Source organism: Gouania willdenowi, chromosome 6, assembly GCF_900634775.1.
Source record: "Gouania willdenowi chromosome 6, fGouWil2.1, whole genome shotgun sequence".
In the NCBI taxonomy this organism is placed as follows: domain Eukaryota; kingdom Metazoa; phylum Chordata; class Actinopteri; order Blenniiformes; family Gobiesocidae; genus Gouania; species Gouania willdenowi.
In genome coordinates, this window is record NC_041049.1 from 61728405 (window position 1) to 61747648 (window position 19244).

The following is a 19244-nucleotide window of genomic DNA, read 5'->3' on the forward strand; positions in this document are numbered from 1 at the left end:
ATGTGTGAAAAATAGCATGATATGGACCTTTAATATATATATATTTATGGCAAACGCCACCATAATGAATTACCTTCTCAGCACCACGTTGTAAAATGGGATGCAGAGATCAGAGTTGGGAGGCAAAACCTTTGTCAGCTGGATTTTGATTTCTATTTCCTGTTCATCAGTCCGTCTCACACTCTTGACAAGAACAACCTGCAAACCATTAAAATAAACATTTTAGTCAAAGGACATTATTGAAAGCATTAAAAATATTACGTAATATCAGAATGACTTACATTCGGTAGTTTTACAGGCAAGTAGAGTATGGAGCCGTCAAACGCTACCACTTCTCCTGTGGTTGAGCGATGATCCTTCATCATGCCGTAACGCATCGACATTGACTCAACGCTTGGACTGAGAATAAAAATCAGAAATACATAGTAAGTGAAGTACTTTGTTCTTTTTAACTAAGCTGCCACAAATTACAGTAATATGAGAAATCATTGCCTCAGCTTTTGAAAATATAAGTCTTTCTTTAAGAACACTTTCTTTACAATCGTTCTTTAATCCAGTGGTTCTCAAACATTTTTGGCTCAAGTCCCCTCTCTCTTACTTTTGAATACAAGTACCCCCTTATGTCCGATTATTACATTTTGCTCAGAATTCTGGGAAACAACAACTATAAAGCATAATGATGGAATGAATGAGTGATAACACATTTTAAAGAATTTTTAAAATAAGTGGAATGAAACAGTATTTAGTGCTTCCTGAATAAATTTATTACTATAGTTTTGTGTGTTATTATTATTTAAAAATCTATCTTAGTGTGTGTGCGTGTTTGGTTGTTTCTTATGTAGTTTTGGATGTATTTTTGGCGTGATCTTGTGTATTTTTCTCTCATTTAGTGTGTCTTTGTTGACGTTTTGTGTGTTGCTGGTAATGGTATTTTTCTCTATTTTGGTGTAATTTTGTTTATTTTGTTGTTTGTCTGTTCTTTTTATTATTTAGTATATTTATCTTTAATTTTTGGTGTTTTTGTTGTCGTTTTGTGAGTTGCTGATAAGTGTGATTCTCATTTTTAACTGAAAAACATGATAAAACCCCATATTTTTAATGCTTTCATTTGTTAATTTTCCTCTCTCTAAAGTACCCCCTGTAGTGCCATCACGTACCCCCATTTGAGAAACACTGCTTTAATCCATACAAGATAAATTATGTTAAAACAAGTGAGATGCACTTTTTTTAAATACAAATCAATCTGCTGAGAGCAAGGGATACTTACGTGAATGTCACATGGTACTGATAAACAGCAGGGTTTTTGCAGTTGATTGGAACATGGTTGGATCCAATCTGTATTTCAACTCCTTTTGCTCCTGTTTTATCAAGTGGACTTCTGGTCAGAGGTAGATATAAAAAAAAAAATAATTTCACCATAACAGGTGTCCAATTTGGCCATTCCCGACACGTCTTTAAAAACAAACAAGTCACATTTACAAATGGCACCAACAGAGACTACAATGAAGACTTCACTCCTCCACCACAACTTACTTGCTCTCTATAGTCTCTGCAACTACAGGTGGAACGCTCTCTGGTTCTTCAATGGCACCGCCTTGGGCACCTTGTTCAATGTCTCCAAGGTCTTGTCTCCCTTTAATAAAAATAAAAAAATAAGTTTGCAGCTAACTTTATTGAAACACGTCAGTCTATGCAGCTTCAATTCTGAGGCTGCTACCGCCATGGGACAGACAAAATGAAAATTATTTATACATGTTCACTTGACGATGTGCATTGTCATGAATCCGACGATACGATACATGATTTGCATATCCCAACACTAAACAATATGATATCAATAATTACAAATTTCACCTTTATAAGTAAAAAAAAAATATGACATACAATTTATTTCATTTTGTTAAAAAAAACAAGTGTTATGTTTATCAAATTGTCAAATTACATTTTTCAAAAAAGTTTAACTTTTGCACCTACAACAGATTGTTTGTGTGAAGTTCTTCAATTGTTTTTTTTTAATAACTACATGTATCTATAAAAGTGCCCAGTGAAATCAATTTCTAAGCTAATATACAATGAGGTGTGAGATAGTTTAACAAGGTCTGATGGTGCGTTCACCGACACCTAGTTTGTTAGAGCAATAAAATGTTTTCATTTTTTGTTAAAAACATGCTAAAAAAAAAAAAAATCAATTCAGTGAAATATTGCGATTTATCACCGAATCGATTTTTTCTTACACCCGTTTGTACACTGCCAGTCATAACTTTGGGACACTCCTGCCCATTGCATTTAAATAGGAAGGTGTGTCCAAACTTTTGAGTGGTAGTGGACATATAACAAGTGTGCACAAAATGTTGGAACCAGAGTTTGTGCATTTAACATTCCTGGATAGATAGAAGGACAGGATTCTGCGCTTGATGTGGAGCTGATTTGTTTTAGGTTTTCAGCCACACGTGTGTAGCTCTTCCTGGCTACAACTTCAAATGGAGAGGGGCATGGCTAAAAACTCAGCACGAGAGGACAGAGATAGTTGTTCAGACGCAGAAAGTAAGCGATGGAGACGAGACGAGTGAGGAAAAAGAAATTGGAGCAAAGTTTGGACACATTTTGATGCAGCGCAGAACGTAAACATTTATTATCATACAAGCTCCACAAACAACCTGCACAGAAATATGAAAACAGCCTATTCATTAGGGACAGTAACTGGACTTTTTGTATTGTAGAACTTTCAAGTACACAATTTAAAGTTGCTGACCCCTGATATAGACTATAATAAATGTTTTTTAAAAAAAGATGTCATGATAATGAGTTTGACTTCATCCAAAACTGCCATAACAATAGCTGGGTTTCCATTACAGATTTTCGGAAAATAAAAGCAATATTTCTAAACGTCAAAAAAGTATAATCGCACTTTAAACGTGTCTCCATTGAAGGCTGTTTTGGGCCGGAGCCTTGCAACTGTGTCACACGTCACATCCTGTAATTTTTAGCGAAAAAAAGTGTTTCCATAGCGCTTTTGCGACACATTTCAATATTGAAACATCTAAAATACCTCCTCATGAAAGCGACAAAACATTTTATCGATAGTTGAGTGTTGTTTTTTTTTAATTCAGGTGTTTCCATATGTATTACCCTTGGTCAGAATTATCATCATTTCATTTTAAAATGTTTTTATGTTGAACCGCTATCAACCAATTTAAACATTTTTATTTTTTTAGACACTTACCGACTGGGGGCGCATCTCTTTGCGTTGAGGTGAGTGGTTCAAGTCCCATTCCTCTGAACATTGAGACCAGTGGTGATCCCTGATGGTGCGTTGATATGGGAATATGTAGACAAAAACATTACCAGCATTCTTTTAATATTCTTTATCTAGTTTGTACACAGTGTAAATCTACCGACTGATTGGTTGTTCTTACCTCTTCAGTCTGTTTGACTCCAGCCATGGGGGGGGTCACTGTCTCACATGGAGGCCCAGGTCTCTGTAGAGGAAGCAGTGCACCTCTAGCTACCCCTACCTTTGGTTCTTGTGCTGAATATAAACTTCCCCTGGCTCGTCCAACGCCAAAATGATCAAGTGACGCCAACAGACCTCTCGCTCTTCCAATCACAGGCTCAGGGAGAGGAGTAGGAATGACTTGTTCTTTTAAGTAATCACTAGGAGCAGAGAAACCTCTGCCTCTCCCAAAAATGGGGGCCCCAGTAGATGGAGTCAGACTTCGACTGCGGCCAAAGGGCAATTCCTGAGGCTGGAGTCCCCTTCCACGTCCCAGCCAAGGGACGGCCCCCATTTCACTGAGGTCTGGAGGGATTTTTGGATCCATTTAATCAATTTGAAGACTAAGCTGAGGGATAAAATGGAATGTACATTTTAAAAACATTTGCTTGGATGGTAATCAAAGAACTTTTACAGCGCTCTACACTAACTTTTCCAGTGGTGGCACTGGTGCCACTAACTTTCTCAGTTGGTCGCATCAGCACAGAATTTGGTCGTACTATTTTTTTCCTTTTTTGAGCAGGGGTGGGGGGGATGTACAGCATAGCCATGCATGCTGATAAATACTTGACTTAACTGGCGTACCGTAGTTTTGTAAGAAGTAAAGATTGGCAATGACTCGAGATATATTTGCTAAATGGTTTCAGGTTTTAGTGTCAGTATTATTTTTTTCTGCAACAAGCAGTGGTTGAAATAACAGGTCATTTATTTTATATCATTTTAAAAGAAAACAAATTTTTTTAACAGCAAAGCATAACAGGTTACAAGTATTCTGTTTTTTTATTTTACAGAAAGGCTGTACTTGAATTAACTTAACAGTAGCATAACTTAGCATCTGCATTGCTTCACCCCATGGAATTCAATTCAGAGGGTCCAGCTCTTATAGTGGGGTCTCCTAACCCTCTTCCCCTGTTCAGGGGTCTGCAACCTTTACTCTACAAGAAACCATTTTACCTCATCTCCTCCCGGAGCCAAAAAAAAAATATCTTCTCAATGAAGATAATACAGTGTATTAAATTCTATACAGTTAAAATTATATAGAATAATGTTTGATTTAATTTGATTTGATTTATATTGATCATGTAAATGACAACTTAAAAACAGTTAGAAATAAAACAGTATCAGGCATCTTCAAATTGTTATGCATCTCAGTTTACATGAACACAATGTTATATAAAGAATTTTTTTTTTTTTAGCAAATTATATGAAAGGCTACAAAAAGTAAGTTGAATTTGATATTGCATGATCATGTGGTCAACACTTGCTAATTGCTAATTTCTTGCCACCCATAAAACACGCATATTTAAACGGCACATTGGTGGTTAAATGAATTTGTTCCCACACAATTAAAATCTCTATTTTCTTCCAGGGATTTAAAACTTAAGGTTAGTCACAGGTGCAGGAAAGTTGATGGTCTGTAGATGTTGCAGGAGGTAAAATAGGAAGGTGGCTGAGTCATTGCACAACGTGATTTATTTTAGGTTAACAAATTATGTCTTGATTTCATTTGTCATTAATCATTAAAAACTTCTGTAAAAAAATAACTATTTCAATAGTTTTTTTAAAGCTATGGGGAGCCATTGCATAAGAGTTAAAGAGCCACATTAGGCTCCAGAGCTACAGGCTGCAGACCCCTGCCCTGGGAGAACCACAGCTGAACATCTGGCATGGCATCATAGTCCATCAGTTCTGGCCCCTCCATGCTGGTTCTGATGAGCGTGTACGCTCTATCGCTGCGCTCAGCATGTTCTTCCTTTTTACTGCTGCTCTCAATGTGAGACATTGGTGTTTATACTCCGTCCATTCACCGTTGCATTACCCGCAGCCAAGTTGCGTGAGCGTGCACGTCTCCTCACCCACAGCGCGGAGCAAGAGAGAGAGAAGTGCACTGTGGGACATGACGAAGCGCTCAGCCGCTCCGTCCAAAATAAGGCCACCATACGCACTCGCACAGATGCGCCTAGATTTTCACTCGCACACACTGAAAAAATAGTCACATATGTAACCAATTTGATCGCAGTCTCGAGCCCTGTTTTGGCACAAATCTTCCATCAATCCTCTACAGAGGTCTCAAGCAAGTTTGCCATTGTCAATAGCCACTCTTCTAGTTGCATGGGCAATTGTGCATATCAATATACAAGCTTAATGTGAAATTTCCTGTGAATTATGCAAATTAATTAGGTATTTGCTAGGGCCGGGACAACAAAAAATACGTTGACGCAAAATGGCCCCGTAACCCTCGTCCTTTATCCCGGGTGTGACCGGACGGCAGCGCGTCAACGGAAGAAACACCAGCCATGACATCAGCGGCAGCAGCAACAGCATCGTGCACACGCGATGAGAACACGTTTATATACCACTGTGATACCCTAGTAGTCCGTCCTGATTTGTAAATTAAACACAATGCATATTTGCTGTACACATAGGCATCTATTGGAGTTTTTCCTTTGCATTCTGACCTTTTATTTTTCCCTTAAACTTCCTAAAGGACAACACACACACACACACACACTTAGGTAAAAGGAAAGTTTATTCTAATGCTACTTCTGACTCTGAATGCAATATTTTGTACTTTTATATTCATACTTGAAATTTATTTTGGAATTTTGAGTGGAAGAGCATTACACACATATATTATATGTTAAGGAATTCATGTTTTTTTTTCTCTTCATTTTAGATATGAAAATCAACATGTATAAATTACTTTTAGTCAATTAATGAGGAGATAATCAATAATCGAATCCAGTCGAATCAAACTGGAAAAATTAATCGTTAGATTAGTGAATGCATCAAAAAAAATAATCGCGCGAGATTAATCGTTTAAAAAATGATCGTTTATCCCAGCCCATGTATTTGTCTTAAGATGCATTATCCATTTAAAATGGTATAAGCTGTAGACCTGCAAAAGGGTATACCCAAATTAAATATTAACTAAAAACTAATCCCCATAACAAGTTTTTTTCTGCTGAAAACAAATGCAAGTATGAAATAGTGTTTATTGATTCTTGGCCATCTCTTGCCATTTTAATCAAAGTACGGTTATTTCCGGACTGCAAGCCCCGACTTTTTCCCCCCACACTTTATATCATAATGCCAAATGCCTTTCTTTATTGAGAATAAAGATCAATAACACTAAACAAAATGCCTAAACACAAAGCAAGTAACCATGAATAGCCTAAAAATGTAACAAAAATTAAAAGAGCATTAAATATCACACTGCATGAGATATGCGACCAGAAACCAAATGTACCTTGGAACTGTTGTGCAAAAACAATTATTTACTTCGGCATGTACTTTACATGGAGTGGAACAATAAACAAACTTGCCTGTATTTTTTTACGAATGCACTTGTTTGTTTTTTTATGCAGGTGTTTTTATTCATTTCTAAAATATGTTACTTGTTCCCTGTTTATTTCATAAGTGCAGTTAATTTCTTTTTTTGGTTTTCTTTAGCTTTTTGTCACAGATTGCCAACAGTGCTTTGCTATTTTCTGTATTTTGGACTACTACACTTTTACATGCAGGTGATTAGTTTAATTTACTTTTTTAATTTATTATGAAATATGATGCTACTTGATCCCTGTTAGTTCAATAAATCTGAAAATATATTATTGTCAGGATTATTTGGAGGGGCAATGAGCTGCACGTGTGGCTTGAAAATTTACCTTCGTTATAAACACACACGCGGGTTAAAGACCTGCACGTAAAGACTGAACATCATAATTACTAATCCTCGTGCAACCAGGAGCTAGTAGTTCCTAGCTCATGGAAGGCAACACTCTCAAAAAAGTGCAAAATTATTACAACTGACATAAATCACGAAAAAACCGCGACGCAAAAATGAGCACCCACCTTGAACAGACCCTTCGACGTTCTTGGAGCCGACTTTGAGACACAATTACGGAAAAATGAAGACTGATCTTCTTCTTCGTTAGTTTTTTTTGGCGGGTGGCACCAAGCGTTGCAGGTGTAATGTGGACTGGTCCCGCCTGCTGCTTCCTATTGGTTGATTGTCACAGTAAGAAAGCATGCCATTGGTCTGTAGATCTTGTCAATCAAATACGAAAAAAAATTGCGACACTATTTTTTAACGACCTAAAGTAAACATAACTTCAATGACAGAGTGAACACCCACCTTGAACAGATCCTTTGACGTTCTTGAAGCCTTTGAGACACAATAAAAAAAAAATGTGGACTGGTCCCGCCTGCTGCGTCCTATTGGTTAATTGTCACAGTAGGAAAGCATGCCATTGGTCTACAGATCGTGTCAATCATTTTCTCTGGCGGGACCAGCCTTATCCGATAGCAGACATCTAAAGAAAGAGTTTACTCAAAAACGAGGTATGTTTTTATATTTTGTATTTATTTCTTCTTTGATAAGATGATATTTTCTGTGTTAGTTGTGTGCAGAGGTGAAAGTAACGGATTACAAGTCCTTACATTATTGTTAATTGAGTTGCTTATATGGATACTTGTGTACTTTTTTGAGTAAATTCCTAGATCAGTAATTGTACTTGTACTTAAGTACGTTTTAAAATAACTAAAGTAATTCATTACATTCCTACATACAACCGTTACTGAGTAAATAATTATTTGTTTGTTTATTTTATTTAGATTTTTTAAATGATCAAAGGACATTGTGAAATCTACAAAAAATAAAATGACCATACAACAATCAAATGCATCACATCATAGCCGATCAATCAGATTAAAACGTAATGCTCCACACCAAAACAAAATTGAATGGAGGTCATTTTCTCAGTTTTAGAGTTCGTAAATGTAAATATACTTAGAGCCTGATAATTATTTTTAATTTTAATTGAATTAATTGGTGTTGTTTTATTTTCAAAATAATTGCACATTTTGACAAACCTTTTATTTTATACAGATAAATAAATGAAGATCGATATGTGCAAGATTTGGTCTCTTCCTTTTTAAGTTTATACATGAGATGTTTACTGTATGCAAGGGAACCATGGCAAGATTTATTACCAGAAAATAAATGTGGGGGATGAAAGTAATTAGTAACTGTTACTTTGAGTACTATTTAATTGTGCAATATGTATATTTATCTATCTATCTATCTATCTATCTATCTATCTATCTATCTATCTATCTGTATATCTATCTATCTATCTATCTGTATATCTATCTATCTATCTATCTGTATAGCTATCTATCTATCTATCTATCTATCTATCTATCTATCTATCTATCTGTATATCTATCTATCTATCTATCTGTATATCTATCTATCTATCTGTATATCTATCTATCTATCTGTATATCTATCTATCTATCTATCTATCTATCTATCTATCTGTATATCTATCTGTATATCTATCTGTATATCTATCTGTCTATCTATCTGTATATCTATCTATCTATCTATCTATCTGTCTATCTATCTGTATATCTATCTATATATCTATCTATCTATCTATCTATCTATCTGTATATCTATCAATCTATCTGTCTATCTATCTATCTGTCTATTCTCACAGATAACATATTTGACTTCTGACCTATAGTCGTTTTCCCTCTGGCTCTGTCAGTCTGACCTTTGACCTTTGACAGAACACGAATGACCCTCTGAGCCTCTCAGTCCTTCTGATAAAAGTCTGGCAAACGTCCATGCGTGTCCCAACAATGGAGACAGAAATACTCTGCCCTGAGGAGAGGCTTTAGAACTGATGCTGGCACAGCCTTCATCCACATTGAATGGACTCTCGTCACTTGTCTTCAATAAACGATGTGACTCAAAGCAGTAAGAGCGTTATTGAGAACGTGGTCTACCTTTGTGGCTCTAATCTCATGGGAACATCGATAGGACTTCGGCCTGTTCTGCTCCTCCTCTGTTTTACCTGCCAACTCCTCCTCCATGCAACCCCACTATTCTTCTTCTTCTTCTCCTTCTCTATGGCTGATGATCCCTCTCCAATTCTTTGTCCTTCTATCTTCAGATATTGTAATATTGTGTTGTGTGTTGGTTGATCTAATGCAGACGGCAACTGGTGTCCAATTTTGTGCGGCAACCAATGCAAAATTGTAATTCAGGAAATTTGAAGTTATATGAACACACAACACACCAGAAACACAGAAATGATACAAAATGATAACTAAGAAACACTAAACAACCACTTAAACATACAATGACTACAAAAATAACATGCACAAAAGGACTTCAAAGACACACAAAATGCGAAATTGCACAAAAAGACAACAATAACACAAAAAATATGACAAAAACACACATAATGACTTGAAAAACACACAAAAAGGCAACAAAAATTTCCCATACTGACAAGAAAATACAAGAAAGGTCTATAAACTCACAAAAACACCAAGAAAACACACACAAAAGGGTTTCAAAGAAAAAGAAACCTTTGTTCTTTCCTTTGTTAATGCTCAGATTGGTCATTATTCTAAATACTAACATAAATGTTGGTCATGTAGCCCCCGAATTTGACTGATAGAAGTTGCCCATCTCTGATCTAATGCCTCACACATATAACTTTGTTAGAAGAAGTCAAGGTTCACCTTGGAGTAATTTACCAAATCAGGACAGATTTAGAAAATTTTGAAAATGTATATGTAGAAATATGTTATGACGACAACATTCAACCATTTTGCATGTAAAGACTTAAGCGATGAACTAATGCCTAAATGTTGTTGGGGTGAGAGACTATCCAATTGATAAAGTAGGAAACAACAGATATTTTATTTTAATGGACATATCAAAGTATTTTCAATTTGTTCAAAGAACTGAGAAACAGCTTTTTTAATGTTTGAATTTTGAATTTATTTTGACAGTCTTCAGAACAACAACAACATAAATAACGCTCAATTGTGTAATTCATCAGCTGGTGTTGGTTGAAGCAAAGCTTATACACACCTACCCCATCACAACAAAACAAAACAAAACAAGGCTCTCTACATAATATCATACACAATTCTTTTTTTTTTTAACTTATATTAATATTTTTACAATATATATTCAATATATATTCTGCACAAGTTTTAAATAAACAGTTTATATATCAAACATACTGTCTATACATATGTACCCACATATACAAACATACATACACATGAATGAACTAATTTTGAGCGGCCCTTGACGTAAATGCACAAAATGAGTTAAAAACACATACAAATAAGGGCTGGACCAGAAATTGTATTAATCGATTTATCTAATTTGTAGATAAAAACAATTTTAATTTTGCTAATTTGAGTTTTAATTAAAAAAAAAAAAGATTATATACAGTATATATATATCACGTTCCATCCTTGTGGGTTACCGTAGCGCAATGTGAGCCAGCCCCCTCTTTACATGTGTTTACCCTTTGAGTAGGCCACAGGCATGTTTATTATCATGTTTATATTTATCTTCTAAGGGAAGAGTTTATTATTTTTTTAATTGTAATGTTATATGTTATAAAACATCTGATTTTTTTAATCAGGAAATTGAAGCTACTGTGAAGTTGCTGTTGCACTTGTGCTTGAACCTGGGTTAAAGCTTGAAATTGTTGAATGACAGAGCCTCATTTACTTTTTATTTTTCTCTACATTTTAACTCTTGAGAACAATCACAGCAATAAAGTTGCACTTTTGACATAATATCTGATGTCTGCAGTCATTTTCAGTGCATTAAAAATAAAAAATAAAATCGAAACTCAAATTTTTCTTTAAAATATCAAAGATTTTCTTTTAGGCAAAATTGCCTAGCCCTAATGCAAAATTACAGAAATACAAACTGACAACATAAACATAACACAAAATGACTCCAAAAACACACAATGGCTAAAAAAAAAAAACACCAAATGAGAGAAAAATTATAAAACGTGTACATAAAACATGTCTCCAAAATCCCAAAATGACAACAAAGAAGATACACAAATTGGCTCATAACCCACAAAACAACAAAAACTAACAAATGAGCAAAGTGACTTCAAAGACACACATTAAAACTACTGTAAAAGTAAACAAGACAACAACAATAATGAAACAAAACAATAAATGACACCAAAAAACGCATGTCAATAGAATGCATGAAATGACAATACAAACGTATTGTTCTTCCCTGTATTAATGCTCAGATTGGTCATTATTATGAATTCTGACATAAGTGTTGATAATGTGGCCCTCGGATCAGAAAATCACTTTTTTATGGCCCCTCTGTGACAAAAGTTGCCCACCTCTGGTATTATAGGGTATATGGGATAACATGTTTCATCCTGTCTCAGGCTTTGAATTTCACCGATGTTTTAGAATCTACTAACAACAATGATGAGATTGATTAAAAGCAGATGAACACTAAGCACTGGAGCAGTATCAGTAGTCATTAGAGTTAACAGTTTGATGACGAAGCCTTTATGTCTGTTTATGTTTATTTCACACATCTTTGAATTCCTTGATGTTGAAAATGTTTCAAGGGAAATATACGCTTAGAGTTACATCGATGTTATGTCTAACCTGTTCACCGGCTGAGCCTGCGACCCTAGATCTGAACTCTAAGAGACGGTGTTTTTTATATTACGCTGATAATCGAGCATCTTTTTTACCTATTTTATTATTATTTTTTTTTATTTATTCAGTTCATTTCCGACATGGTTGCATTCACAGAAATTCATTTGACATTCAGAGCAAAATCACATCATTGTTTTTTTTTTTTTTTTTTTTTTTTTGTCCTTTTTCATGCCGGAAAGGGCGACGGAAAAAAGCATTATGCTTATCCAGATCCGTCCCCTAATTTGAACACAGATAATTTTACATCCAACCTCGTTTCTTCCCTTTTTTTTTTTGTCCTTTTTTATGTGATGTGTTCTCGTCTGCAGTCATTGTTCCTGTTGTTACTCCTCTTCACTGTCCTTTTTCTCCTAAGACAAATTAGTCTTTGCCACTGAGTAAGTTTTTGACCTTGACTTTTCAATTTATTACTAACACTGTATTTTTCAAATGATATATATATATACATATATATATATATATATATATATATATATATATATATATATATATATATATTTAGCTGCTTTTTTCCCCATTGCTTTAAGAGAGGGACATTAATTAGCTCCAACCAATGACAGTACTTACAACATAGATGTATTAAAGAATAGCAGTATTATTTTTATTAACACTGTATCTTCAGATAATCACCACACAAGGGCAGCAGAGGGCAGTAGGACCAGGTTCCATATTCCATATTTGATTTGATTTAATTTTATTTCGAACATGAACACAAAACAGTTTATCTCATAAAATTATAATAATAATTGCAATTTTAAAAAAAAATTAAGAAAAAAAATGGAAATAAATCAAACAAGGTAGAAGAGAGAGAACAAATGGTACAGAAATCCTGCTCATCAAGCTTGTACATGTTTGAAAAGGAGTAGGAGGAAGTATATACTATGATCGTAACATCTAGTACTATACATATAATCTTCTTATAATATACACCTATTTACACTATAAATATACACATAATTCATTGATAGATATATAATTATACAATTCATGTGATCCATTATCTGTTTACACATACACAAGTATATACACACCTATTTACTATTTTATCCCTTTAACACTTGTGCTTCGAGAAGATAAACTTTATGCATTTATATTTAAATTGCTTTAAATTCAGACATTTTTTTTTTTATTTCAACACACAAACTGTTCCACAACCTGGTACCGCTGACTGACACACAAAATCTTTTTTGTTGTTGTTGTTTCTCAGTTTTATTTTGATCAAGTTTGTGTAAGAAACAAAGTGAAGTTGTTCTGAATACATGTGTAGACCTTTTACACTATAGGTACATTTCCCAACCTGTCTAAATGAAACATTGATTAGTTATATATACCCAATAAATACTGAAAATACTATATATTTTTTCATTATTGATTCTCTTTATATTTCCACATTTTTATTATTGATTTCTTTATATTTACAAATTTGTATTATCAATTCTTTTCATATTTCCACATGCATTTCCTTTTAATTTTGGCACTCCTGTGATTCCATAGATCTACCATTAATTTATCATAATAGTTCAGGGGGTAGGTCATATGCTTAATAATAACTACTTGTTTTTGTATTTCTTGTCTCATTTGTTGCTTGTGTGTGTGTGTTTACAGTATGTGTGATAGTATCAGTATTTCAGTTTCCCCATGTTTCATTGTTCATATGATGATTGTTTGGCACTGTGACATTTTGCCTGAATTTACATTAAAATCAACACTTTAGTTGATTTCATTTGAATTATTCATCCCTGTTTGGACTGATGCTTCACTCAAGAAAGTTTCCAATTTAAAACTCTGGTTTGCAAATGCTCTCGTGCATGCTATGTTCTTAAAGAGCCTCATTATAAATGCCATGTATGTGTCGACAATGTAAACTCATGTATGTTTACAGTGGATTAGTGCAAAACATGTGTACTTTGTTCACCATCCAGTGTAGCTATGCAGCCACTGATGTATTAATAATTATAAAGCCTGATATCTAATTATTTTCACAAGACAAATAATACTTGACCAATATTCTGTATGAAAACAAACTTAAATTATTCATGGATTTTTAAATTTAAAAAGATCTGTAAAATGCCAAATTCATAATTTTATGTTTTGCTACAATTGCAGGGTAAAAATGAATGTTGTTGATTAAAGCAAAGATGTTTGGGATATTGTTTAATATTGATTTTATATATATTTCAAATGTCTTTTATCAGCAATGTGAAAAATTAGATATTTTATCAATGATTATGCTTTTGTTTTTTGTTTTTTTGATGGCCCAGTCCAGGGTAGAAAACTATGGAGGTAGAATAGTTATTATTCTATAGTAATAAATAATAACAATAATAATAATAATAATAATAATATATTTTTTAAGTTGCTTTAATCAGTAAAGTATTAAAAAACACCCTTTCAATCACAGGCTTTAAAAAACAAAAACTATATTTGCATTCAAGCACTTTTTTTTGATTTAAACGGTGTTTTTTTTTATTTGAAGGGAAGTTTTTTAATAACTTCTTTGGATTAAAGCAACTTTTAAAAAACATTAATTATTATTATTATTGTTTTCTTTTTAATGAAGCCAAATCTATAGCTCCATGACCCCTGTATTTACACAAGTTTAAAGCATCTGCTTTTTGTTAAGTGTCTGAGTTACAGTGTCCAGGTTTAGCTGTCAGGTGGATGTTTGTACGATACGTTGATGAATTGCTTGTATGTGAAAATGTAAAGAGAGAATGATGGTTTCTATGTGTGTGTTTATGTTGAGGTGCCCTGCCTCATGCTTGATTTTTTTACTTTTTTTGTTACCTTTTGTCATTATTAAGTGTTATGCACAGTACATTCATGTTTATTAGTAACAGTACAAAAGTAAGTGCATCAAACACGACATCATGAACAACAGAAAAAATACAAATAAAGAGGCATTGTATAAGGTTAAAGAGGTTATAAAGCAATCAGAATTCTAATCTATTAATAATAAATCATTGATCAAATTGAATGTGTGGATAGACTTCTTATTATGGATCAATTTGATGGATTTTGTATAATATTTACACTGAATGCTGTAAAGTGTAGGTTAGTTTTTTGGAATTTAGATTTTGTGGACGTGGAATTTACCAAGCAAAATCATCAGATTAATTGTTTATTGTAGTTTTTTGTTTTGTTTTTTGTATTTGCTGTCAGACTAACTGTAACTTTCAAATTATTTACCAAAAAGTGTTCTATATTCTTCCAGAACAGTTCAATTACTGGACATTTGTAAAATAAGTGCAGTACAGTATATTATCTTCAGTTGTTTATGCAAAAATCACAGATGTTACTTATCTCAGCAAACTTTGTTATGTAAGAGTTAGTTGCGATAGATATTATTTATTATTTTATATTGCATGTATTTGATCTTGTTTGGAATAGAAAACATATACGCTAAAAGCCAAAAATTTTCCAATTAAAATTTGGAAAGTAAGCGATTCTGAATTTTTTTTTTTTTTTTTTTTTTTTTTTTTTTTTTTAATAAAAATGTAAAACATTAAAATTTTACAAAATTCACAGACACAGAAAGGGAACAAGCAATCAAAAATCATATATACAAAATTGAAAGAATTAAAAAAAAAATAATAATAATATAATAATAATAATAATAATAATAGAGGTATATCATTCATCATTCCACTGCAAAAAAATATTATTGTATATTGTTACGGTTTTGATGTTTTTTTGTATGAATAAGGGATTTTTTTTATATTTACCATATAAAATGAACAGGTTTACAATGAAATCAACTTTGTTATTCTTATCTTCAAAATACATAATGATACATATTATTCATCCTGTATTTTAAGTAATTTTCCATTTGAGCCCAGAAACAAATTGACTGAATACAGTAATAAAATAAATGTGTGGGGGATTCTGATTCTGATATTGCAAAATCTGCATTTATTGTTGTCTAAAAATTTGGAGAAATAACAAATGTTGAACTGCCCTGCCTGATGCCTGATGCTAACTTGTGACGTCACTCAGTGACGTAGACAACGGTTGTAATCGGTCACGTGGTCAGCGCAGGTCTGGATAAATCGCCGCTTTGCACTAAACAGCGTCTGTACGGATCCGTCATCCGATGAATAGCATTTTATACCTTATTATCACCATGTCTGAATTCATATGTAAACCTAGATAGACGACGTCGCATTTGATATGCATTTAATTTAACAAAAGGAAACGTCTCGATAGTTTTTATAACCGTTAATCTGGTTTTATTTTCACGCTGATTTTCAACCCTTCATCTCTCTCCATCGTCGTAATGTGAGTATGTTTTATTTATACAGCACTGATAAAAGCACTGCTTTGCTCACCGAGATTTGACGGGATATTGTGTTTCATTTATTGTGGCATATATTATTTCATATTTATTGCATCAATTACAGCCGTGTTTGTAAAGACTGGGAATCATCCCTCAGATTTTACACTTCTAATATTAATAATAATAATATCAATAGGCTGCGTTTGTTTGATGAATGTATCGAGTATGCATTTGGTTCTTTGTTGCTCGGTGCGCGTTGATGTGTGCCCACAGCACTGTCATTTTCAGCCTTATATCATTGTATTCCAGTGTGATGCTTCATAAGATGGCTTCTTCTTCTTCTTCTTCTTCTTCTTCTTCTTCTTCTTCTTCTTCTTCTTCTTCTTCTTCTTCTTCTTCTTCTTCAGTAGTGGTGGCAGATGAGAAAAGCCCTGTTATTTCTTTATTGTGGCGTCTGTGTTCAGATATAATTCCTATGCAGAGAACCTCTCCCTGCACATCCTGTGAGAGCTTTTTAAAGAGACCACATATATACAGGGATTCCTAACATTTCTATTCTCCCTCAGTGTTTTCTTTCACCTTTCTGGCTGCTGTGTTGATGTTTATGTTTATTTGGACCATGTGTGGCTTCCTCATCAGCCAGGGGTCCCCCTGTCAAACATGAGGAATGGCTGGTGAGGGGGCGAGGGTTTGTCTTCATGGCTAAAGGAGAACAGATGCTGGGTGAAAATGTTGTGGTGGTTCCTACAATCCCACCCCCCACCCTTTGGTGGTGTTGACACAACCCTTTAATCCCTCCAGCCTGGATTGACTGACCAGGACCATAAATTACAGCCTCACACAGACTCCAAAACAATAACACTGAGCACGATGCTTAGTCCTTTCTCAGATAAAATAAATAAATGAAATGGTCCAACAGATGTTTTTTTTTTTTCTTCTTCTTGCAGTGATAGATGTGCGGGTTATCTTTGGAGGCCAGTTTCTGCCACTCAATATTTAAATATAAAATTAATATAAATAAAAGTCATCATGGCAATATTATGTAATTACGAGTTAGTAAAGTCATAATTATGAGATACAAACTGAGCTTTTGCTGCAGTCTACCAACACTGACTGTTACTATTCTTAATTACACTTATTAAAAACACATATTTGGTACATAATGTAGAAAATAGTGGAAGTGTTTCTTTGCAACTTTAAATTATTTTTCTCATAATTATGACTTTCTTTCTCATAATTATGACTTTCTATCTCATAATTATGACTTTATTTCTCATAATTATGACTTTCTATATCATAATTATGACTATCTCATATTTATGACTTTCTTTCTCATAATTATGACTTTCTTTCTCATAATTATGACTTTCTATCTCATATATATGACTATCTCATATATATGACTATCTCATATATATGACTATCTCATAATTATGACTTTATATCATAATTATGACTTTCTATCTCATAATTATGACTTTCTTTCTTATAATTATGACTTTCTCATAATTGTTATTCTTTCTCATAATTATGTCTTTCTTTCTCATAATTATGACTTTCTTTCTCATAATTGTTATTCTTTCTCATAATTATGTCTTTCTTTCTCATAATTATGACATTTTATCTCATAAGTATGCCTTTCTTTCTCATATTCCTAACTTTCTATTTCATGACTTTTTTCTCATAATTATGACTTTCTTTCTCATAATTATGACTTTATATCTAATAATTATGGCTTTATTTCTCATAATTATGAATTTACTAACGAATAATTCTGACTTTCCATAGTGATTTTTTATTTGTTTTGTGGCGGAAACAGGCTTCCATAGTTATCTGATCTTATCTGATCTAAATCTGGCACGTCTTAATGCAGGATACGTAGAAATTAGTCAAGTCATCAGAAGAGTCCAAGTCCTTAACAAAATGTATAAATGGCCCTCAAATCTTTTCAAATATTAGTTGTTTGGTTTTATAGAAATATGATTATCTCCAATGTAAATAAATGATTTATTTTTTTATTTTGTATTTATCATTTTTAGTACAAATCTAAAGACCAACACTATACAACTATTGCCTTTGATTGGCTGTGGATATGTTGGAATAAATAATCAAATTATAATCATATAACTATTATTAGTTAATATATATTTTTGTTTAATGGCAAAATGTTCTCCTTTTTTTTAGCATTTCTGATAGATTTGTTTTTGTTTTTCTTTAGTTTTTGCATTCCATTAAAAGTATATGTACCACAATAAAAGCTATGATAAATAGCTTTAAATGTTGTTCAATTTTTAAACAAAACTATTTCATTTTAATTCAGAGAATTCTTATTTCTCTGTCCATTCTCCAGGTAAATAAGACAGGCGTTATTGTATATTATAATTTATTTGTGATTTTTGTGAGCTGTTTGGGTCAAGTCCATGCACAATGGGATTGTTATTCACTCTTCCAGTAAAATAATATCTACTCTGTTCGTATAGTTAATTTATCCAGATTATAAAGTTGCATAAATCTGTCGTAGTCAGCACAAATCAAATGCAGAAAAATGAATGGACATTATACTCTTGCACATATTCACATTTACCTCTAGATATATTGTTTGGTTTTTAATCATGATATAAATTCAAAATTCTATTTATCTAATTGTAGTAAAAGAGCAAAAGGTTAACGATACATGGCATCAGATGACGTGTAAACATTTATTACAAAATAAGTGTCATACAGTAGTTTTGGGAACATTGCAGTGTAAGATGTTGACAAGTTTCTGCAAAAGTGACGTTAAAAGTTCCTTGTTTGAACCATAGCGGAAGTCAACGGGGAAGTTGGTTTGTTTGCTGGCGTAGAAAGGAAATCCGCCATGTCCTTATTTGTCATTATTTGAGGAGAGAACTGTGGTAAATTTCAGTGGGACTGTGAGTCACTCCAGGCTTGAGCAAAGAGAGCTAG

General features: G+C 33.3%; 2 protein-coding genes across 4 annotated transcripts in view; one reads left to right on the top strand and one right to left on the bottom strand.

Annotated features, from left to right (window-relative positions):
• piwil2 (piwi-like RNA-mediated gene silencing 2) overlaps positions 1 to 7704 on the bottom strand; it is a 28536-nt gene extending 20832 nt beyond the window's left edge. For 2 of the 3 annotated variants that reach the window (XM_028448463.1, XM_028448460.1), the window contains exons 1-8: positions 7629 to 7704; positions 7346 to 7492; positions 3416 to 3842; positions 3224 to 3325; positions 1534 to 1633; positions 1268 to 1378; positions 282 to 399; positions 74 to 198 (exon numbers count right to left, since the gene is read on the bottom strand). In XM_028448463.1, the coding sequence (XP_028304264.1) occupies positions 74 to 198; positions 282 to 399; positions 1268 to 1378; positions 1534 to 1633; positions 3224 to 3325; positions 3416 to 3821 (962 nt within the window). In that variant the 5' untranslated portion in view covers positions 3822 to 3842; positions 7346 to 7492; positions 7629 to 7704. The remainder of the gene's footprint in view (positions 1 to 73; positions 199 to 281; positions 400 to 1267; positions 1379 to 1533; positions 1634 to 3223; positions 3326 to 3415; positions 3843 to 7345; positions 7493 to 7628) is intronic. The other variant, XM_028448462.1, reaches the window with a different exon arrangement.
• The window catches only part of dennd4a (DENN/MADD domain containing 4A), an 80870-nt gene that overhangs the window by 16418 nt on the left and 45208 nt on the right, over positions 1 to 19244 (top strand).